The 24,613-nt window shown below is 44.4% G+C and overlaps 1 protein-coding gene across 2 annotated transcripts in view; it reads right to left on the bottom strand.

Annotated features, from left to right (window-relative positions):
* Window positions 1-9,175: 9,175 nt before the first annotated feature.
* The window catches only part of LOC115127583 (stromal interaction molecule 2-like), a 113,163-nt gene continuing 97,725 nt past the window's right edge, over window positions 9,176-24,613 (bottom strand). Inside the window, exons 8-12 of one of the 2 annotated variants that reach the window (XM_065021957.1) lie at window positions 20,056-20,217; window positions 15,739-15,839; window positions 15,014-15,252; window positions 14,618-14,795; window positions 9,176-13,789 (exon numbers count right to left, since the gene is read on the bottom strand). In XM_065021957.1, the coding sequence (XP_064878029.1) occupies window positions 13,228-13,789; window positions 14,618-14,795; window positions 15,014-15,252; window positions 15,739-15,839; window positions 20,056-20,217 (1,242 nt within the window). In that variant the 3' untranslated portion in view covers window positions 9,176-13,227. The remainder of the gene's footprint in view (window positions 13,790-14,617; window positions 14,796-15,013; window positions 15,253-15,738; window positions 15,840-20,055; window positions 20,218-24,613) is intronic. The other variant, XM_065021958.1, reaches the window with a different exon arrangement.

Below are 24,613 nucleotides of genomic sequence, written 5' to 3'. Positions count from 1 at the left end.
AGATAGTAGTACTATGTGGGCCAATGTTAACCCATCAACACCACTGGGAGAGAGGGGGTAGATAGTAGTACTATGTGGGAGAGTGTTAATCTATCAACACCACTGGGAGAGAGGGGGTAGATAGTAGTACTATGTGAGCTAGTGTTAACCTATCAACACCACTGGGAGAGAGGGGTAGATAGTAGTACTATGTGGGCTAGTGTTAACCCATCAACACCACTGGGAGAGAGGGGGTAGATAGTAGTACTATGTGAGCTAGTGTTAACACATCAACACCACTGGGAGAGAGGGGGTAGATAGTAGTACTATGTGGGCCAATGTTAACCCATCAACACCACTGGGAGAGAGGGGGTAGATAGTAGTACTATGTGGGCTAGTGTTAACCCATCAACACCACTGGGAGAGAGGGGTAGATAGTAGTACTATGTGGGCTAGTGTTAACCCATCAACACCACTGGGAGAGAGAGGTAGATAGTAGTACTATGTGGGCCAATGTTAACCCATCAACACCACTGGGAGAGAGGGGTAGATAGTAGTACTATGTGAGCTAGTGTTAACCCATCAACACCACTGGGAGAGAGGGGTAGATAGTAGTACTATGTGGGCTAGTGTTAACCCATCAACACCACTGGGAGAGAGGGGGTAGATAGTAGTACTATGTGGGCTAGTGTTAACCCATCAACACCACTGGGAGAGAGAGGTAGATAGTAGTACTATGTGGGCCAATGTTAACCCATCAACACCACTGGGAGAGAGGGATATAGTAGTACTATGTGGGCTAGTGTTAACCCATCAACACCACTGGGAGAGAGGGGGTAGATAGTAGTACTATGTGGGCCAATGTTAACCCATCAACACCACTGGGAGAGAGGGGGTAGATAGTAGTACTATGTGGGCTAGTGTTAACCCATCAACACCACTGGGTTAACCTATCAACACCACTGGGGAGAGGGGGTAGATAGTAGTACTATGTGGGCTAGTGTTAACCCATCAACACCACTGGGAGAGAGGTAGATAGTAGTACTATGTGGGCCAATGTTAACCCATCAACACCACTGGGAGAGAGGGAGATAGTAGTACTATGTGGGCTAGTGTTAACCCATCAACACCACTGGGAGAGAGGGGGTAGATAGTAGTACTATGTGGGCCAATGTTAACCCATCAACACCACTGGGAGAGAGGGGGTAGATAGTAGTACTATGTGGGCTAGTGTTAACCCATCAACACCACTGGGAGAGAGGGGGTAGATAGTAGTACTATGTGAGCTAGTGTTAACCTATCAACACCACTGGGAGAGATGGGGTAGATAGTAGTACTATGTGAGCTAGTGTTAACCTATCAACACCACTGGGAGAGAGGGGTAGATAGTAGTACTATGTGGGCTAGTGTTAACCCATCAACACCACTGGGAGAGAGGGGGTAGATAGTAGTACTATGTGGGCCAATGTTAACCCATCAACACCACTGGGAGAGAGGGGGTAGATAGTAGTACTATGTGGGCTAGTGTTAACCCATCAACACCACTGGGAGAGAGGGGGTAGATAGTACTACTATGTGGGCCAGTGTTAACCCATCAACACCACTGGGAGAGAGGGGGTAGATAGTACTACTATGTGGGCCAGTGTTAACCCATCAACACCACTGGGAGAGAGGGGGTAGATAGTACTACTATGTGGGCTAGTGTTAACCCATCAACACCACTGGGAGAGAGGGGGTAGATAGTAGTACTATGTGGGCCAATGTTAACCCATCAACACCACTGGGAGAGAGGGGTAGATAGTAGTACTATGTGGGCTAGTGTTAACCCATCAACACCACTGGGAGAGAGAGTTAGATAGTAGTACTATGTGGGCCAATGTTAACCCATCAACACCACTGGGAGAGAGGGGGTAGATAGTAGTACTATGTGGGCTAGTGTTAACCCATCAACACCACTGGGAGAGAGGGGGTAGATAGTAGTACAATGTGGGCTAGTGTTAACCCATCAACACCACTGGGAGAGAGGGGTAGATAGTAGTACTATGTGGGCTAGTGTTAACCCATCAACACCACTGGGAGAGAGGGGTAGATAGTAGTACTATGTGGGCTAGTGTTAACCCATCAACACCACTGGGAGAGAGGGGGTAGATAGTAGTACTATGTGGGCTAGTGTTAACCCATCAACACCACTGGGAGAGAGGGGGTAGATAGTACTACTATGTGGGCTAGTGTTAACCCATCAACACCACTGGGAGAGAGGGGTATAGTAGTATTATGTGGGCTAGTGTTAACCCATCAACACCACTGGGAGAGAGGGGGTAGATAGTAGTACTATGTGGGCTAGTGTTAACCCATCAACACCACTGGGAGAGAGGGGTAGATAGTAGTACTATGTGGGCCAATGTTAACCCATCAACACCACTGGGAGAGAGGGGGTAGATAGTAGTACTATGTGGGCCAATGTTAACCCATCAACACCACTGGGAGAGAGGGGTAGATAGTCGTACTATGTGGGCTAGTGTTAACCTATCAACACCACTGGGAGAGAGGGGGTAGATAGTATTACTATGTGGGCTAGTGTTAACCCATCAACACCACTGGGAGAGAGGGGGTAGATAGTAGTACTATGTGAGCTAGTGTTAACCTATCAACACCACTGGGAGAGAGGGGTAGATAGTAGTACTATGTGGGCTAGTGTTAACCCATCAACACCACTGGGAGAGAGGGGGTAGATAGTAGTACTATGTGGGCCAATGTTAACCCATCAACACCACTGGGAGAGAGGGGGTAGATAGTAGTACTATGTGGGCTAGTGTTAACCCATCAACACCACTGGGAGAGAGGGGGTAGATAGTAGTACTATGTGGGCTAGTGTTAACCCATCAACACCACTGGGAGAGAGGGGGTAGATAGTAGTACTATGTGGGCCAATGTTAACCCATCAACACCACTGGGAGAGAGGGGTAGATAGTAGTACTATGTGGGCTAGTGCTAAGCTATCAACACCACTGGGAGAGAGGGGTAGATAGTAGTACTATGTGGGCTAGTGTTAACCCATCAACACCACTGGGAGAGAGGGGGTAGATAGTAGTACTATGTGAGCTAGTGTTAACCCATCAACACCACTGGGAGAGAGGGGTATAGTAGTACTATGTGGGCTAGTGTTAACCCATCAACACCACTGGGAGAGAGGGGTAGATAGTAGTACTATGTGGGCCAATGTTAACCCATCAACACCACTGGGAGAGAGGGGTAGATAGTAGTACTATGTGGGCCAATGTTAACCCATCAACACCACTGGGAGAGAGGGGTAGATAGTAGTACTATGTGGGCCAATGTTAACCCATCAACACCACTGGGAGAGAGGGGGTAGATAGTAGTACTATGTGGGCTAGTGTTAACCCATCAACACCACTGGGAGAGAGGGGGTAGATAGTAGTACTATGTGGGCCAATGTTAACCCATCAACACCACTGGGAGAGAGGGGGTAGATAGTAGTACTATGTGGGAGAGTGTTAATCTATCAACACCACTGGGGGAGAGGGGGTAGATAGTAGTACTATGTGAGCTAGTGTTAACCTATCAACACCACTGGGAGAGAGGGGTAGATAGTAGTACTATGTGGGCTAGTGTTAACCCATCAACACCACTGGGAGAGAGGGGGTAGATAGTAGTACTATGTGAGCTAGTGTTAACACATCAACACCACTGGGAGAGAGGGGGTAGATAGTAGTACTATGTGAGCTAGTGTTAACCCATCAACACCACTGGGAGAGAGGGGGTAGATAGTACTACTATGTGGGCCAGTGTTAACCCATCAACACCACTGGGAGAGAGGGGTAGATAGTAGTACTATGTGGGCTAATGTTAACCCATCAACACCACTGGGAGAGAGGGGTAGATAGTAGTACTATGTGGGCCAATGTTAACCCATCAACACCACTGGGAGAGAGGGGGTAGATAGTAGTACTATGTGGGCCAATGTTAACCCATCAACACCACTGGGAGAGAGGGGGTAGATAGTAGTACTATGTGGGCTAGTGTTAACCCATCAACACCACTGGGAGAGAGGGGGTAGATTGTAGTACTATGTGGGCTAGTGTTAACCCATCAACACCACTGGGAGAGAGAGGTAGATAGTAGTACTATGTGGGCCAATGTTAACCCATCAACACCACTGGGAGAGAGGGGGTAGATAGTAGTACTATGTGAGCTAGTGTTAACCCATCAACACCACTGGGAGAGAGGGGGTAGATAGTAGTACTATGTGGGCTAGTGTTAACCCATCAACACCACTGGGAGAGAGGGGGTAGATAGTAGTACTATGTGGGCTAGTGTTAACCCATCAACACCACTGGGAGAGAGAGGTAGATAGTAGTACTATGTGGGCCAATGTTAACCCATCAACACCACTGGGAGAGAGGGATATAGTAGTACTATGTGGGCTAGTGTTAACCCATCAACACCACTGGGAGAGAGGGGGTAGATAGTAGTACTATGTGGGCCAATGTTAACCCATCAACACCACTGGGAGAGAGGGGGTAGATAGTAGTACTATGTGGGCTAGTGTTAACCCATCAACACCACTGGGAGAGAGGGGGTAGATAGTAGTACTATGTGGGCCAATGTTAACCTATCAACACCACTGGGAGAGAGGGGTAGATAGTAGTACTATGTGGGCTAGTGTTAACCCATCAACACCACTGGGAGAGAGGGGGTAGATAGTACTACTATGTGAGCTAGTGTTAACCTATCAACACCACTGGGAGAGAGGGGGTAGATAGTAGTACTATGTGAGCTAGTGTTAACCTATCAACACCACTGGGAGAGAGGGGGTAGATAGTAGTACTATGTGAGCTAGTGTTAACCTATCAACACCACTGGGAGAGAGGGGTAGATAGTAGTACTATGTGGGCTAGTGTTAACCCATCAACACCACTGGGAGAGAGGGGGTAGATAGTAGTACTATGTGGGCCAATGTTAACCCATCAACACCACTGGGAGAGAGGGGGTAGATAGTAGTACTATGTGGGCTAGTGTTAACCCATCAACACCACTGGGAGAGAGGGGGTAGATAGTAGTACTATGTGGGCCAATGTTAACCTATCAACACCACTGGGAGAGAGGGGTAGATAGTAGTACTATGTGGGCTAGTGTTAACCCATCAACACCACTGGGAGAGAGGGGGTAGATAGTAGTACTATGTGAGCTAGTGTTAACCCATCAACACCACTGGGAGAGAGGGGTAGATAGTAGTACTATGTGGGCTAGTGTTAACCCATCAACACCACTGGGAGAGAGGGGTAGATAGTAGTACTATGTGGGCTAGTGTTAACCCATCAACACCACTGGGAGAGAGGGGGTAGATAGTAGTACTATGTGGGCCAGTGTTAACCCATCAACACCACTGGGAGAGAGGGGTAGATAGTAGTACTATGTGGGCCAATGTTAACCCATCAACACCACTGGGAGAGAGGGGGTAGATAGTAGTATTATGTGGGCCAGTGTTAACCCATCAACACCACTGGGAGAGAGGGGTAGATAGTAGTACTATGTGGGCTAGTGTTAACCCATCAACACCACTGGGAGAGAGGGGTATAGTAGTACTATGTGGGCTAGTGTTAACCCATCAACACCACTGGGAGAGAGAGTTAGATATTAGTACTATGTGGGCCAATGTTAACCCATCAACACCACTGGGAGAGAGGGGTAGATAGTAGTACTATGTGGGCTAGTGTTAACACACCCCCCCCCCTTTCACGTCGGTAATGATTTAATGGTTCAGATTTTAGCTGGTTTTTACTTAATGAATGATGTGTATTTTCCAGTTCGCTGTTTACTTTGAAATAGTATGAAGTAATAACCACCTACTGTACACGCTAATGTTTACATGTTGGTCTCCTTGAGATTTGACATATTGGGAACACATCATTCCTCAGAGAATACCAGGTAAATAACCTCTGAAATAAGACTCAAACGTAAAGCACGCGCAATATAATGTTCCCCCTGATACTAGCGGACACAGACAGGAGAGGACGAGGTGCTGTCGTCATCGTTCGGGGATAAGAAGCTAATCATTTGGCTGCAGATGAAATGACATCTCTCGTATTCTCACCACTAAGAATCAGCTGAATCAGCTTGTATGTCAAAGTGCCGTTGGTAGCCTACATTCTGAAGATGTCTCACGCAGCAGGAACATGGTGTGCCACAGCGGCGGCTGGTGGGAGGAGCTTTAGGAGGAATGGGTTCATTGTAATGACTGGAGTAGAATCAATGTAACGGATGTGTTTTGATACCTTTTTCATTCATTCCATTCCAGCCATTACAATGAGCCCATTGTCCCACCAGCCTCCACTGGTCGTAGTCATGATTTCTCCAATATATTACTGCAACCCAGTGGTCGTCTCTGGAACTGCACCCTGAGAGGGACAAGCCAATGGGCAGGCTGGGATGCTGTGTACAGTGGCAGCCAAACAACACATTCATCACCAAGCCAGGCGGCCCCGGTTCATTTCTGCTATGTGTGGAATTGATGAACCATCAGTGCAATTTTCATCACATTCAGTTTATATTGATAAAGCAACCATGCATTGCTTTCTTCAAGGTGTCACTGTTCCTCCACTCTCAAGACAAACGGGAGCATCAAAATGTTGTTTCTTCTTCTTCTGGTTCTACTATCCTGTGAAGACAACTGGGAATCATAAACGTTTCTTCACTGTGGGGAGTGAGTCATCAATGCAGTCAGTTTTGGTTCTGAACACGTAATGAGTCGCAGACAAACCCCACCCATCCTCAATGTAAAGTAAATATAAAATATGTTTTCATACTGTGACGTTATTTGTTTAAAGAATGCGTCTTTGGGTGACAAATACTGTGAAAAAGTAATTCACTGAAGACAGCAATGTTTTTTTATTATTAATTTGTCTACGGTATACAAATAGTCACACACCAAATGTTCAAAAAAATCCCCTAACGTCTCGTAAACATTCATATGTTCTGCTCATCTATAAGTCGTTATTTTTGGGTCCGTGTGCCGTAACAGCACGTATACTCTCCTTCCTGGCGGGAACGCCGCCACCTACAACCTTTGTGTCTTCACATTCGCGTCATCACCGTCACGGGTTACAGGGATGATGTGACAGTAATGACGGCACGTCCGGGATGAAGGGTTGAGGGCAGTATAATCACAGTGAGAACAGAGAACCCTTGAAACAGAGCACTCAGTCTATAGGCCCAGAGGTGAGCAAACCCAGAACAATGAGAGGGGACAGGGGGTGAGGCAGGGATTTGATGGACAGACAGGGAGGTTTAGAGGGGACAGGGGGTGAGGCAGGGATTTGATGGACAGACAGGGAGGTTTAGAGGGGACAGGGGGTGAGGCAGGGATTTGATGGACAGACAGGGAGGTTTAGAGGGGACAGGGGGTGAGGCAGGGATTTGATGGACAGACAGGGAGGTTTAGAGGGGACAGGGGGTGAGGCAGGGATTTGATGGACAGACAGGGAGGTTTAGAGGGGACAGGGGGTGAGGCAGGGATTTGATGGACAGACAGGGAGGTTTAGAGGGGACAGGGGGTGAGGCAGGGATTTGATGGACAGACAGGGAGGTTTAGAGGGGACAGGGGGTGAGGCAGGGATTTGATGGACAGACAGGGAGGTTTAGAGGGGACAGGGGGTGAGGCAGGGATTTGATGGACAGATAGGGAGGTTTAGAGGGGACAGGGGGTGAGGCAGGGATTTGATGGACAGACAGGGAGGTTTAGAGGGGACAGGGGGTGAGGCAGGGATTTGAAGGACAGACAGGGAGGTTTAGAGGGGACAGGGGGTGAGGCAGGGATTTGATGGACAGACAGGGAGGTTTAGAGGGGACATGGACAGGGGTGAGGCAGGGATTTGATGGACAGACAGGGAGGTTTAGAGGGGACAGGGGGTGAGGCAGGGATTTGATGGACAGACAGGGAGGTTTAGAGGGGACAGGGGGTGAGGCAGGGATTTGATGGACAGACAGGGAGGTTTAGAGGGGACAGGGGGTGAGGCAGGGATTTGATGGACAGACAGGGAGGTTTAGAGGGGACAGGGGGTGAGGCAGGGATTTGATGGACAGATAGGGAGGTTTAGAGGGGACAGGGGGTGAGGCAGGGATTTGATGGACAGACAGGGAGGTTTAGAGGGGACAGGGGGTGAGGCAGGGATTTGATGGACAGACAGGGAGGTTTAGAGGGGACAGGGGGTGAGGCAGGGATTTGATGGACAGACAGGGAGGTTTAGAGGGGACAGGGGGTGAGGCAGGGATTTGATGGACAGACAGGGAGGTTTAGAGGGGACAGGGGTGAGGCAGGGATTTGATGGACAGATAGGGAGGTTTAGAGGGGACAGGGGGTGAGGCAGGGATTTGATGGACAGACAGGGAGGTTTAGAGGGGACAGGGGTGAGGCAGGGATTTGATGGACAGACAGGGAGGTTTAGAGGGGACAGGGGGTGAGGCAGGGATTTGATGGACAGACAGGGAGGTTTAGAGGGGACAGGGGGTGAGGCAGGGATTTGATGGACAGACAGGGAGGTTTAGAGGGGACAGGGGGTGAGGCAGGGATTTGATGGACAGACAGGGAGGTTTAGAGGGGACAGGGGTGAGGCAGGGATTTGATGGACAGACAGGGAGGTTTAGAGGGGACAGGGGGTGAGGCAGGGATTTGATGGACAGAGAGGGGACAGGGGGGAGGATTTTGGACAGAGGGGGGACAGGGGGTGAGGCAGGGATTTGATGGACAGACAGGGAGGTTTAGAGGGGACAGGGGGTGAGGCAGGGATTTGATGGACAGATAGGGAGGTTTAGAGGGGACAGGGGTGAGGCAGGGATTTGATGGACAGACAGGGAGGTTTAGAGGGGGGGGGGTGAGGCAGGGATTTGAAGGACAGACAGGGAGGTTTAGAGGGGACAGGGGGTGAGGCAGGGATTTGATGGACAGACAGGGAGGTTTAGAGGGGACAGGGGTGAGGCAGGGATTTGATGGACAGACAGGGAGGTTTAGAGGGGACAGGGGGTGAGGCAGGGATTTGATGGACAGACAGGGAGGTTTAGAGGGGACAGGGGGTGAGGCAGGGATTTGATGGACAGACAGGGAGGTTTAGAGGGGACAGGGGGTGAGGCAGGGATTTGATGGACAGATAGGAGGTTTAGAGGGGACAGGGGGTGAGGCAGGGATTTGATGGACAGACAGGGAGGTTTAGAGGGGACAGGGGGTGAGGCAGGGATTTGATGGACAGACAGGGAGGTTTAGAGGGGACAGGGGGTGAGGCAGGGATTTGATGGACAGACAGGGAGGTTTAGAGGGGACAGGGGGTGAGGCAGGGATTTGATGGACAGACAGGGAAGTTTAGAGGGGACAGGGGGTGAGGCAGGGATTTGATGGACAGACAGGGTAAATGGGAAGATGAGTGACGGTAGGGGTAAATGGGTGACTGTAGGTGTAAATGGGTGACTGTAGGTGTAAATGGGTGACTGTAGGTTTAAATGGGTGACTGTAGGTTTAAATGGGTGACTGTAGGTTTAAATGGGTGACTGTAGGTTTAAATGGGTGACTGTAGGTGTAAGAGGGTGACTGTAGCTATAAGAATGTAGGGATATGAAAGCTAATTTGTCTGCAGACTTCTGATCTTACAAATGCATATTGTAAAATATCAACAATTAACTTTACTCTTCGGGTTTAGCTTGTCTCCTGCTATGTACGTTGCTAGTGACCAGTCCCTATCATAGCGTATGTAAATGATGGAAAAGGAAGTTGAGAGGTAAAACAGGTGAAATTAACGGTAAAATATTCGGGAAAAGCTTTTAGGAAAGTTTACAACGACAAGTAACATATTATTTAGCTCTCTTCAGTGAAAACCAGTCAGTCCTTGTGAACCCCCACCAATAGAAATCACATTGTCTACAAAACATCTACAAGAACATAATAATGGCGAAACAAAGTGTCTAAACAGTGAGGTCTGACATTATTGACCTCTTCAATAAAGATAAACAATAATGATTGTATACTATAAATAATTCAAACACTGAGCTATATCGTAAAAACATTTTTACAAATAAATAAAAGGAAAATTATATATTTTTTTTATAAGAATTCAAATTGCTCAGTAGATTTTGTTTAACAAGTAATCATTTTTTACCCTCAAAAAAGTTAAGGGTCAAAATGATTGTCACCCCTAAATATTGTCAACATTGTTGTATTTGGTTCCATATTCCTGCCACCTAATGACTACATCAAGGATCGTGACTCTACAAACTTGTTGGATGCATTTGCAGTTTATTTGGGTAACGTTTCAGATTATTTTGTGCCCAGTAGAAATGATTGGTAAATAATATAGTGTGTCATTTTGGAGTCACTTTTATTATGAATAAGATTATAAACTAGGTGGGTCGAGCCCTGAATGCTGATTGGCTGACAGCCGTATACCACAGGTATGACAAAACATGTATTTTTACTGTTCTAATTATGTTGGTACCCAGTTTATAATAGCAATAAGGCACTTCAGGGATTTGTGGTATATGGCCATTATAGTATCCAGGCACTCTGCGTTGTGTCGTGCTTAAGAACAGCCCTTAGCCGTGGTATATTGGCCACATACCACACCCCCCCAGGCCTCATTGCTAAAATATAATATGTTTCTAAACATTTGGTACTGTGATTATGGAAAATCCTGAATGAATTGTGCATCCACATTAATGAAGAAATGTTTAGAAACATTCTATAACAATGCTGTCTTCAGTGAATTACTTTGACTTTTTTTCTCCAGTATTTGTCACTCAAAGAGGCATGCTTCAAACGAATTACGTCATAGAATGAAAGCGTTTTGATAGTCGCTTTACATTGAGGATGTGTAGGGAGGAGTTTGTCTTCGACTCATTAGGTTTCAGAACCAAAACTCAATAGAAGTTAAGAAACTATTATATTCTTCTTTTATAAGAGAAGTGACTCCAAAATGACAGAATACATTAATCACCGTTCATTTTTTCCTGGGAAAAACAACAACGACAAAAAAAAAAGAGTGTGAAACAACCAAATAAACTGCAAATGCATCCAACAAGTTTGTAGTCACAAGTTTGATGTAGTCATTGTGTGCTGGGAATATGGGACCAAATACTACATTTTTGACTATTTATTCATAAGAAACTTTAGGGGTGTCAGCAATTAAAAAAAAAAAATGAATAAGTTGTTAAACAAAATCTCTTTCTCTGAGCAATTGTATTATCCTGATCAGAAAATATAAACGCAACATGAGCTGAAATAAAAGATCCCAGAAATGTTCCATATGCACAAAATGATGAAACTTATTTCTGGAAACAAATGTGTTTACATCCCTGTTAGTGAGCATTTCTCCTTTGTCCATCTACCTGACAGGTGTGGCATATCAAGAAGCTGATTAAACAGCAGGATCATTACACAGGTGCACCTTGTGCCGGGGACAATAAAAGGCCACTCTAAAATGTGCAGTTTCTTTGTCACAACACAATGCCACAGACATCTCAAATTTTGAGGGCACATTCAATTGACATGCTGACTGCAGGGATGTCCACCAGAACTGTTGACAGATAAAACATTAAATTATTTCTCTACTGTAAGCATCGTTTTAAAGAATTAGGCCGAACGTCCAACCGGCCTCACAACAGCAGGCCACGGGTATGGAGTCGTGTGGACGAGCGGTTTGCTGATAACAACGATGTGAACAGAGTGCCCAATAATGGAGGTATGTTATGGTATGGGCAGGCGTAAGCTACAGACAACGAACACAATTGCATTTTATAGTACACAATTCCTGGAAGCTGAAAATGTCCCAGTTCTTCCATGTCCTGCACACTCACCAGACATGACTCCCATTGAGCATGTTTGGGATGCTCTGGATCGACATGTTTGATAATGTGTTTCAGTTCCCGTCAATATCCAGTAACTCCGCACAGTCATTGAAGAGGAGTGGGACAACATTCCACAGGCCACAATCAACAGCCTGATCAACACAGGGTGAAGGAGATGTGACACGATGCATGAGGAAAATGGTGGTCATACCAGAAACTGACTGGTTTTCTGATCCACACCCCTACTTAAAAAAAGAAGGTATTTGTGACCAGCAGATTCATATCTGTATTTCCCAGTCATGTGAAATTAGGGCCTAGATTAGGGCCTAATGCATTTATTTAAATTAACTGAATTCCTTAACTGTAACCCAGTAAAATCATAGAAATTGTGGTATATATTTTGTTCAGTATAGTATAATTGTTTTTAGAATAGAATATAGCTCATTATTTCAATAATTTTTTTCATACAGTTATTATTGCTCATCTTTATCAAGGGTGTCAATCATTTCGAACCTCACCGTATGTGTGTGTGTGTGTGTGTGTGTGTGTGTGTGTGTGTGTGTGTGTGTGTGTGTGTGTGTATATATATATAGAACAATCCATAACGAGAGACATTGGAAAACGCACCAACTGGTTCTGGCTGCAATAGTCTACCATATGTTGCATCTCCCCAAGGCCTCTATCCATACATCATTCTCTTCTACACATCAATATTTAGTCCACACGCAGCGGCGGTCCTTTCCCAGAAAACAGGAGGCAGTAGTGCAACAAACTCAGCAGGATTTTTACTTCTCAAAGGAAATGAGTCCAGAGCTCAGGAGCCTCTGTCAGACAGGAAGTGATGTCAAGTTAACAAGCCCACCATGTAAACCCCCTCAGTTTCCAGGTAGAACAAGTGTTATTTATTTTTTGGTTCTTTTACTCAAAAAGAACAAGAGAAGACAAGAGATGTGACTAATTACTAATGCTCTTCACGATTGACTGGGCGACGGCAGCTGGCACGACCCTTGACCTTTTGACTTTTCTGTAACCTTTGAAGGCTTAAATGTGAGGCTATGGTCGCGTTACCCTACTCATACGTTGCATGCATCAACCAATGTTTGCGCGCCACATCATCGACTGACAGATTGCTACAACATATGATGTGGTTTGCTGATAAGTAAAATACCTATCCAGGTGTTGTAAGATCTGGTATGCATCAGCAGCACCCTATGAGTGAAAAAAAAGGCATTATTGAAAAATAAGGCTTCCGATCTGGAAGAGGTATGAGGGATCCAGCCAGAGATACATTCCATCTTGGAAGAAAAAAAAGGAACAAAAATAATGTTTTGGCTTCCTTTGATGACGGCCATTTTTTTAAGGCTAGAATCTCTCTCTTTCTCTCTCTCTGTGTGTGTAGGACTATTTTTTCTTCTTGAACAAGCTCTTGATTTTGGACGAGGACCTCTTGGCCTTGTCTCCGTTGCCACTGGAGTCCTGGGAGGAGGTACTCGGTTGCTTCTGCTCCTTGGCCCCCGCCCCCCTGCCCTCATTGTCCATTGAGGTGAGGGACGGGTAGCGGCCGACCGCCACCCCGCCTGCCCCTGTCATGCTCGCGTGCAGCTGGCCCATGCTATAGGACTTCTCCAGGATACCGTTGTACATGGCCTTGTTGCCTGCCGACGAAGTGGCGAAGGACATGCTGTGGGACTCTGGGATAGATCCACGGGTGAGGTCGGGCGAACCCTTGTGTTTGTGTCTGTGGTGCTCCAGGGCTGGGGAGGGGGCCGAGGATCCCCCTTGAGGAGGTGGTGAGTCCCGGACATAAGACTGAGGCTCCTGCTGGCTCAGCATCATCAGGTCCTCACGGGAGATCTTGCGGTAGGGGGTCTCTGGGCCCGGTGTGCAGGGGTTGGTGTAGGACTGTTTACGCCCCATGGAGGAGTTGAGAGAGTCTGTGTCTGAACACGTGTCCTGAGTATCCCTGTCTCCGAGAGAGGGAGATAGAGAGAGTAAGAGACAGAACACACAGAGAGAGAGATAGAGAGAGAGAGAGAGAGAGAGAGAGAGAGAGAGAGAGTAAGAGAGAGTAAGAGAGAGCACAGAGAGAAAGGGCACAGCGAGAGGCAGAGCAAGAGGAAAAAAAAGAGATCACAGCGCGAGAGGCAGAGCGAGAGGCAGAGTATGACAGAGCAGAGAGAGCGAGTATGACGCAGATAGAGAGAAAGTAAGAGAGTAGAGAGAGAGAAAGTAAGAGAACAGAGAGAGAGAAAGTAAGAGAACAGAGAGAGGCAGAGCGCAGAGAGAGAGCAGAGAGGCAGAGGCAGAGAGAGCAGAGAGGCAGAGCCAGAGAGAGCAGAGAGGCAGAGCCAGAGAGAGCAGAGAGCCAGAGAGAGAGAGCCAGAGAGAGAGAGCCAGAGAGAGAGAGCCAGAGAGAGAGAGAGCCAGAGAGAGCCAGAGAGAGAGAGCCAGAGAGAGAGAGAGAGAGCCAGAGAGAGAGAGACAGAGAGAGAGAGAGAGCCAGAGAGAGAGAGAGAGACAGAGAGAGAGAGAGAGCCAGAGAGAGAGAGAGAGCCAGAGAGAGAGCCAGAGAAAGCAGAGAGCAAGAAACTGAAAGTCAGATTAGCACATATTCAAAGATTCAGACCCCTCTGATTCAGAGGAGTTGGGTTAGATGCACCAGACACATTTCAGTTGAATGTATTCAGTTGTACAACTGACTAGGTATCCCCCTTTCCCCTTTCTATTCTGAACGCATTATCACTAACAGACCCGCACAAAAATAGGGCCGAAGTGGTTTAAGGTAACATACCCCTTTCTCTCCATGAAGAAGATGTATCCCTCTTCCCCCTCGGGATGATAGGAGAGGGCTGAGCTGGTCATGGAGAGCAGGTCGGGGTCGGCTGACGTCATTGAAGTGCTGTAGAGGCTCCGGCGGGAACGGCACAGGCTGCTATTGCGTGTTAAAGGGGGCCGCATCATAGAGGCTGCTGGGAAAAACCAGAGAGACCGTGGGGTTTGTATGGTTACTATCATAATCATACATAGTGGACACACGCAAATTAAAAACACACATTTTTAAATCTATTTGAGCCTTGTTGAGGTCATACTGAGGTCATACTGAGGTCATACTGAGGTCATACACTCTGTCACTTTACAACTGTAAATGGAGTATTTTTTGCATTTCCATGACAACCTCCACACTTACAGGTTAACTGTGGAATGATTGGAGGAGTGTCCTCGTCGAGGTCGTCCACCCCACCGGCGATGGGATAGGGGGGCACGGAGACGCGGGGCATGACCACCCAGCTGTGGTCTGAGTACAGGGTGGCAGTCAGGCTGGGCAGCCCAGCGTTGTGCACCAGGGGGAAGCCGCACAGCTTCTCCATCTGCTGCCAGCGGTGGAGGCGCTCCCTCAGGCAGGCCGTCACCTCCGACAGGGACTTCCTGGAAACAATCAAATGTATTTAGAAAGCCATTTTTATACCAGTACTTATCACTATGTGCTTTCACAGCAAACCGGCCTAGACCTCAAAGAGCAAGCAGAAGCAGGGACACGGTGGCGAATCTCCCTAGAAGGAAGAAACCTAGAGAGGAACCCAGCTCAGAGGGGAGGCCCATTCTCTTCTGGCAGTACTGGTCTTTATCCAGACACTTGGGGTTCTGTGTTTATATTTGAAGCAGATACCGCTAATGCATGGACAACAAGTTACTCTAATAGGTATTTATACCCGATAGGTAGAGTTTGACCTATGTGGGGATCCTGCTAGCCTCAGTCAGTAAGCAATAGACCTGGCATAAATCCCCAAGCCTTTCCACATCAGCCGTCTCACATCAATTCAGCTCAATGGACAAAGACATACAGATCAGGGTGACAATGCACCGCACCGTGACAGCGGAGTAAATGAATGGTGAGCACGCGTCTTGTCTTACTTGGCCTCTAGGATCTTGTGGTCCACCTCGTCCAGTGACGAGCTGTGAGCGACGTGAAGGGTCCCAAACACACTACTCCTCTTCCTCTTGATTTTCTCTGCCTGACACAAAGACATAAGACACCGTTGGGTTTTGAGAAGATGAAACATACTTATTCATGTCACTGAGGGAGAGAGGGTCATGTATAACCTTTACATTACTTCAGGTATCCTATTGAAATATTGAGTGCAGGGAAGTGATCACATATGGCAGGCATTGATAAGGGGAGAGAGACATGGATTAGTGATGAAGGGGCATCAAGATCAGGTCAGGTCAGGTTAAGGGAGAAATTAAAGTTTATGGCCCGTATCACTTTGTGTCCTGCCTAGCAGTAAAGATACAATGTTTGTACAGATGGGTAGGAGGAGACTCAGCCTAGGAGGAAGGGTTAAATATCAGTGTTTGTACAGATGTGTAGGAGGAGACTCAGCCTAGGAGGAAGGGTTAAATATCAGTGTTTGTACAGATGTGTAGGAGGAGACTCAGCCTAGCAGTAAAGATACAATGTTTGTACAGATGTGTAGGAGGAGACTCAGCCTAGCAGTAAAGATACAATGTTTGTACAGATGTGTAGGAGGAGACTCAGCCTAGCAGTAAAGATACAATGTTTGTACAGATGGGTAGGAGACTCAGCCTAGCAGTAAAGATACAATGTTTGTACAGATGTGTAGGAGGAGACTCAGCCTAGCAGTAAAGATACAATGTTTGTACAGATGGGTAGGAGGAGACTCAGCCTAGGAGGAAGGGTTAAATATCAGTGCTTGTACAGATGGGTAGGAGGAAACTCAGCCTAGGAGGAAGGGTTAAATATCAGTGTTTGTACAGATGGGTAGGAGGAGACTCAGCCTAGCAGTAAAGATACAATGTCTGTACAGATGTGTAGGAGGAGACTCAGCCTAGGAGGAAGGGTTAAATATCAGTGCTTGTACAGATGGGTAGGAGGAAACTCAGCCTAGGAGGAAGGGTTAAATATCAGTGCTTGTACAGATGTGTAGGAGGAGACTCAGCCTAGGAGGAAGGGTTAAATATCAGTGCTTGTACAGATGGGTAGGAGGAAACTCAGCCTAGGAGGAAGGGTTAAATATCAGTGTTTGTACAGATGGGTAGGAGGAGACTCAGCCTAGGAGGAAGGGTTAAATATCAGTGCTTGTACAGATGGGTAGGAGGAGACTCAGCCTAGGAGGAAGGGTTAAATATCAGTGTTTGTACAGATGGGTAGGAGGAGACTCAGCCTAGGAGGAAGGGTTAAATATCAGTGCTTGTACAGATGGGTAGGAGGAGACTCAGCCTAGGAGGAAGGGTTAAATATCAGTGTTTGTACAGATGGGTAGGAGGAGACTCAGCCTAGGAGGAAGGGTTAAATATCAGTGCTTGTACAGATGGGTAGGAGGAGACTCAGCCTAGGAGGAAGGGTTAAATATCAGTGCTTGTACAGATGGGTGGGAGGAGACTCAGCCTAGGAGGAAGGGTTAAATATCAGTGTTTGTACAGATGGGTAGGAGGAGACTCAGCCTAGGAGGAAGGGTTAAATATCAGTGTTTGTACAGATGTGTAGGAGGAGACTCAGCCTAGGAGGAAGGGTTAAATATCAGTGTTTGTACAGATGGGTAGGAGGAGACTCAGCCTAGGAGGAAGGGTTAAATATCAGTCCTTGTGTGAAAATGTGTCTAATGCAGCTGTATTGATTCTCTGGGAAGAATAAACTTGGTGAAGCTTTCATATTGTCGGTTGAGTTTTCACTCTGAATGAGAACCTAACAACACTATATGGGGCGGCAGGGTAGCCTAGTGGTTAGAGCGTTGGACTAGTAACCGAAAGGTTGAAAGTTCAAATCCCCGAGCTGACAAGGTACAAATCTGTCGTTCTGCCCCTGAACAGGCAATTAACCCACTGTTCCCAGGCCGCCATTGAAATAAGAATTTGTTCTTAACTGACTTGCCTAGTTAAATAAAGGTCAAATTAAAATATATGGCTGATCCCCACTATCATTCAATATTTCCATTCTCTGCTACAATGCATATTCGTGTCAAAAATCGGCCCATTGTAGCAGCTGTTCATGAATACATTCCTACAGCGCCTTCAGAAAGTCTTCACACCCCTTGACTTTTTACACATTTTGTCGCGTTGCAGCCTGAATTTAAAATGGATTCAACTGAGATGTTTGTCAAATGGCCAACATAGGAAAAATGTCAAAGTGGAATGATGTTTTTAGACCTTTTTACAAATTCATTAAAAAAAAATTAAAAAGCTGAAATGTTTTTTTTATTTTACCTTTATTTTACTAGTCAAACGCTCTAACCACTAGGCTACCCTGCCACCCTAGAAAATGTCTTGAGTCAATAAGTATTCAACCCCTTCGTTATGGTAAACCTAAATAAGTTCAGGTGTAAAAATGTTTTTAACAAGTCAAATAAGTTGCATGAACTCACTCTGTGTGCAATAAAAGTGTTTTACATGTTTTTTGAATGATTACCTCATCTCTGTTCCCCACATATACAATTACAGTATCTGCAAGGTCCCTCAGACGAGCAGTGAACTTCAAACAGATTTAACCACAAAGACTAAGGAGGTTTTCCAAAGCCTCGCAAAGAAGGACACCTATTGGTAGATGAGTAAAACATTTAAAAAAGCAGACATTGAATATCCCTTTGAGCATGGTGAAGGTATTAACAACACTGGATGGTGTATTAATACACCCAGTCACTACAAGGTACAGGCGTCCTTCTTAACTCAGTTGCCGGAGAGGAAGGAAACCGCTCAGGGATTTCACCATGAGGCCAATGGTGACTTTAAAACAGTTAGAGTTTAATGGCTGTGATAGGAGAAAACCGAGGATGGATCACCGACATTGTAGTTACTCCAGAATTCTATCCTAAATGACAGAGTGAAAAGATGGAAGCCTGTACAGAAAACAAATATTCCAAAACATTGAATCAAAACTGCTAAAAATGTGGCAAAGAAATTTACTTTATATCCTGAATACAAAGTGCTATGTATTGGGGTAAATCCAACACAACACATCACTGAGTACCATTATTCATATTTTCAAGCATGGTGGTAGCTGCATCAAGTTATGTGTATGCTTGTCATCGGCAAGGTGTAGGGAGTTTTTCTAGGATAAAAAGAAACAGAATAGAGCTAAGCACAGTCCTAGAGGAAAACCTGGATCAGTCTGCTTTCAGACAGAGACAAATTGACCTTCAAGCAGGATGATAACCTGAAACACCAGGCCAACTATACACTGGAGTTCCATACCAAGACAACATTGAATGTTCCTGTGTGGCCCAGTTACGGTTTTGTCTTAAATCGGCTTGACTTGAAAATGACTGGCTAGCAATGATCAACAACCAACTCAACAGAGCTTGAATAATTTTTTATACATGTGCGCAAAGCTCTTCAAGAATTACCCAGAAAGACTCACAGCTGTAATCGCTGCCAAAGGTGATTCTAACATGTATTGACTCAGAAGTGTGAATACTTATGTAAATGAGATACTGTATTTCTGTATTTCAATATGTTTGCAAACATTTCTAAAAACATGTTTTTACTTTGTCATGGGGTATTGTGTGTGTAGATGGGTGAGATACAAAGTCAATGTAATCCATTTTTAAAATTCAGGCAGTAACACAACATAATGTGAAATAAGTAATGGGGTATGAATTCTTTCTGAAGGTACTGTACATCTCTTGCCAAGACCACAATCTGTTGGCTAGAGCAGAAACAGACTGGTGTCCAGACTGATATACAATACAATTTACTACAGAGACTAGTTTTATCAATAAGTCCTCAAATTGGGACACATCTACTTTAATGAGAGCAACATATTGCCGTGTCTCCTGGTTTGTGCTATCACAGCGCCACATTTAATTGACTTCTGAAATTGCCTGATGAGTCAGTCTCGCTGCAAAGGCAAAAACAAACAATGCAATTAAAAAGTCATTTAGCTGTGTCATTAAAAAAACTCATTAGGAAAAAAAAAACTAATTTTGTTTCTGTGTGTGTGTGTGTGTGTGTGTGTGTGTGTGTGTGTGGGCGCGTTTGCCTGTCCGTGTATCTGTGTGCGTGCTTGTGTGTGTGCTTACGTGCGAGTAAGTTTTCAATTATACAAGGGCAACGCTTGTTCCAAATTGCACCTCAGAATTGAACACTCAACTAGTTTACAAATTCAGAACCCAGTGAAGTTTGAACCAAAATCCCCCTAAAGTCTGCTCCTACTTAGAAAAACTCTCTCAAAGGAAGTGATGTCTTAGCGATGTCATTTGTTCTCTAGGAAGTTACCTCTTCCTTAGCGACCGTGAGCTGTAGCTCCGCACTGTGTTTCTTGATGTTGTAGTATTGGACTTCCACCTCGTGGGTGAGTTGTAGCCACATCTGTAGGGCGTCGGGCACCGACCACTCCGTCTGCATCTCCTTCTCTGCTCGCTTCAGGGCCATACGAACCTGGAGACAGGAGGGGGCGGGGGACACATTTAGGCGTCGCACGCGTATGAATTAAAACGGTATCAGGGCATAAAAGTGGGGGCAGTACTGTTACTGTATGTAAGGGGATGGTACTATGCAATGTGCACGGGAACAATGTCAAACGCTTTACTGTGGAATACCAGTATACACAGAGGAATAGTATTCTGTGTGGTAAGCATAAGCTCTGAATTCCACACTGCATTCATATGGTAATTGGGATTGCATTGTACTGTATGCGCCACTAGGGGGAAGTATTTCACGTGACACAGAGAGACGGGATTTGACGCAACACAGGGGGACAGTATTTCACGTGACACAGAGAGACAGGATTTGACGCAACACAGGGGGACAGTATTTCACGTGACACAGAGAGACAGGATTTGACGCAACACAGGGGGACAGTATTTCACGTGACACAGAGAGACAGGATTTGACGCGACACAGAGAGACAGGATTTGACGCAACACAGGGGGACAGTATTTCACGTGACACAGAGAGACAGGATTTGACGCAACACAGGAGGACAGTATTTCACGTGACACAGAGAAAAAGGATTTGACGCAACACAGGGGGACAGTATTTCACGTGACACAGAGAGACAGGATTTGATGCAACACAGGGGGACAGTATTTCACGTGACACAGAGAGAGGGGATTTGACGCAACACACGGGGACAGTATTTCACGTGACACAGAGAGACAGGATTTGACGCAACACAGGGGGACAGTATTTCACGTGACACAGAGAGACAGGATTTGACGCAACACAGGGGGACAGTATTTCACGTGACACGGGTGGACAGTATTCTGTTTGAGCGTTTCAAAGGGAGGGAATTTTACCCGGTGAGAAAATGTGCCAGTAAACTAGCAGATGTACGGAAACTTAAGGATTTTTAGGTCACTTTCATAACATGTAAAAGATCAAATAATAAAACAAGCTGTTTTAAATATGAAAAATAGATTGGCAAAGCTGTAAAACATGATCTTAAATATAAACATCAACTTAGTGAATACCCTTGATGTTTAATATGAGTGTTTCAGCATGATGTATACTTTATATTCTTTACACTTATTTGACTAATGTCTATATGTTTTTGTTGTCAATGTTTTGGGGCTAAACTGGGGGCAGAAGTAGTCTATAGTTTACACTTATTTGACTAATGTCTATATGTTTTTGTTGTCAGTGTTTTGGGGCTAAACTGGGGTCAGAAGTAGTCTATAGTTGGAAGAGTAGCAGAGTTAATCGCTAATTATGTAATTAGGCAGGTTTTCATTGACAAAAGCAATATCTCAAAAGAAAAGCACTGTGACATGTGTAATGGAAACGACAGATAGAAGAAATGCTCTAAATAACAATACATTTTTAAATTAAATGCTGTTCGGCAGGGATGGATTATTATTTTTGTCGAACTTTCTGTTTTTGCGACAAATTATGATGAAAAATACGGTTCTTCGAATAAATTATTTTTTTGCCAAATAATTTTGAAGGTACTCAGGGGACGTGATGTCATCGCGTAACTAACCAGAAATCCACTCCATATTGTTGTGTCTGATAAAAAGCTTTTCTAAAAGCTTTCTAAATGTTGATGAGATGCTTTTTTCATTAAATTAGGCTGTTTTCTCTTTCACCAAACGGTCTATCCACTAAAACTTGTGGACAATATTGACACAGATTTTTACCAAAATGAATATTTTATATGAAAAAATAAGAAAAATTGGTTATTCAAGTATACATTACCCACATACACACACTGAGTATCTCTCTCTCTCAGATTCCAACAACTGATTCATGTTTGGACATATAAATACTGTAAATATACCAAAGAAAGGTCTGTTAATTGCTCACTTGAATATATTCAGTTTAAGGAACAAAATTCATGAAATATGCTGTCTAGTGCAGTCAAACAATATTCATGTATTGGCAATATGAGAGACTCACTTGGACTCTTCTATTGAGGATGCTGAGATCTCTATACATGGAGACAATATGTTCAGGAGGGACAGAAATAGATATGGAGGTTGAGTTGCAGTTTACATCCAGAGTCATATTCCAGCAAAACAACGTCAGGACTTAATGTTGAATGGATTAGAGGCACTATGGGTACAGGTGCATTTACCACATTTGAAACCTATACTAGTTGGTTGCTGCTATAGGTCACCTAGTGCTGATGTGAAATAACTTGATGTAATTTGCGAAATGTTGGATAAGTTATCTGATGAAAATAGGGAAATAATTTTTTTTTGTGAGATATGAATAGTGATTTTTTGAATACAAACTGTCCAAATAGAAAGTCATTTCTATTTCCAATGAATGTAACCTGACCTAAGTTATGACATCACCAACCAGAACGTTCACTGATAGGTCCGGTATCACATCATCTACTCGTATGTATCACATCTTTACCACCATGGCTGAACAGTGTTCTAAAGCTGTATCAGTGACACTAGGTTGCAGTGATCATAACCTGGTTGCATTCACTAGGAAAACTAAAATACCAAAAGGCTGGCCCGACAGTGGGTTCAATCAGGAATCGTTTGTGGATGAGATTAAAAGATTTAAAGGAATATGAGAAGAAGAAAAAAACTATTGAGGGTCATGTTGGACGCAGCTTTATCACGGTCAGAACACATAGATCATGTTGTTATTAAGATGGGTAAGGGAACACATTGATCATGTTATTAAGATGGGTAAGGGAACACATTGATCATGTTATTAAGATGGGTAAGGGAACACATTGATCATGTTATTAAGATGGGTAAGGGAACACATTGATCATGTTATTAAGATGGGTAAGGGAACACATTGATCATGTTATTAAGATGGGTAAGGGAACACATTGATCATGTTATTAAGATGGGTAAGGGAACACATTGATCATGTTATTAAGATGGGTAAGGGAACACATAGATCAGATTGTTATTAAGATGGGTAAGGGAACACATAGATCAGATTGTTATTAAGATGGGTAAGGGAACACATTGATCAGATTGTTATTAAGATGGGTAAGGGAACACATTGATCATGTTATTAAGATGGGTAAGGGAACACATTGATCATGTTATTAAGATGGGTAAGGGAACACATAGATCATGTTATTAAGATGGGTAAGGGAACTCATAGATCATGTTATTAAGATGGGTAAGGGAATTGTTATTAAGATCAGATTGTTATTAAGATGGGTAAGGAACACATTGATCATGTTATTAAGATGGGTAAGGGAACACATAGATCAGATTGTTATTAAGATGGGTAAGGAACACATAGATCAGATTGTTATTAAGATGGGTAAGGAACACATTGATCATGTTATTAAGATGGGTAAGGGAACACATAGATCAGATTGTTATTAAGATGGGTAAGGGAACATAGACATAAGATCAGATTGTTATTAAGATGGGTAAGGGAACACATTGATCAGATTGTTATTAAGATGGGTAAGGGAACACATTGATCATGTTATTAAGATGGGTAAGGGAATACATAGATCATGTTATTAAGATGGGTAAGGGAACACATAGATCAGATTGTTATTAAGATGGGTAAGGGAACACATTGATCAGATTGTTATTAAGATGGGTAAGGGAACACATAGATCAGATTGTTATTAAGATGGGTAAGGGAACACATAGATCATGTTATTAAGATGGGTAAGGGAACACATTGATCATGTTATAAAGATGGGTAAGGGAACACATTGATCAGATTGTTATTAAGATGGGTAAGGGAACACATAGATCATGTTATTAAGATGGGTAAGGGAACACATTGATCATGTTATTAAGATGGGTAAGGGAATACATTGATCAGATTGTTATTAAGATGGGTAAGGGAACACATTGATCATGTTATTAAGATGGGTAAGGGAATACATTGATCATGTTATTAAGATGGGTAAGGGAATACATTGATCATGTTATTAAGATGGGTAAGGGAACACATTGATCATGTTATTAAGATGGGTAAGGGAACACAGATCATGTTATTAAGATGGGTAAGGGAACACAGATCATGTTATTAAGATGGGTAAGGGAATACATTGATCATGTTATTAAGATGGGTAAGGAACATTGATCAGATTGTTATTAAGATGGGTAATTGATCAGATTGGAACACATAGATCAGATTGTTATTAAGATGGGTAAGATCATGAACACATTGATCAGATTGTTATTAAGATGGGTAAGGGAACACATTGATCATGTTATTAAGATGGGTAAGGGAATACATTGATCATGTTATTAAGATGGGTAAGGGAACACATTGATCATGTTATTAAGATGGGTAAGGGAACACAGATCATGTTATTAAGATGGGTAAGGGAACACAGATCATGTTATTAAGATGGGTAAGGGAACACATTGATCAGATTGTTATT

Source organism: Oncorhynchus nerka, linkage group LG8 (assembly GCF_034236695.1).
Source record: "Oncorhynchus nerka isolate Pitt River linkage group LG8, Oner_Uvic_2.0, whole genome shotgun sequence".
NCBI classification, from domain to species: Eukaryota; Metazoa; Chordata; class Actinopteri; order Salmoniformes; family Salmonidae; genus Oncorhynchus; species Oncorhynchus nerka.
This window is presented reverse-complemented; position numbering and strand designations above follow the sequence as displayed.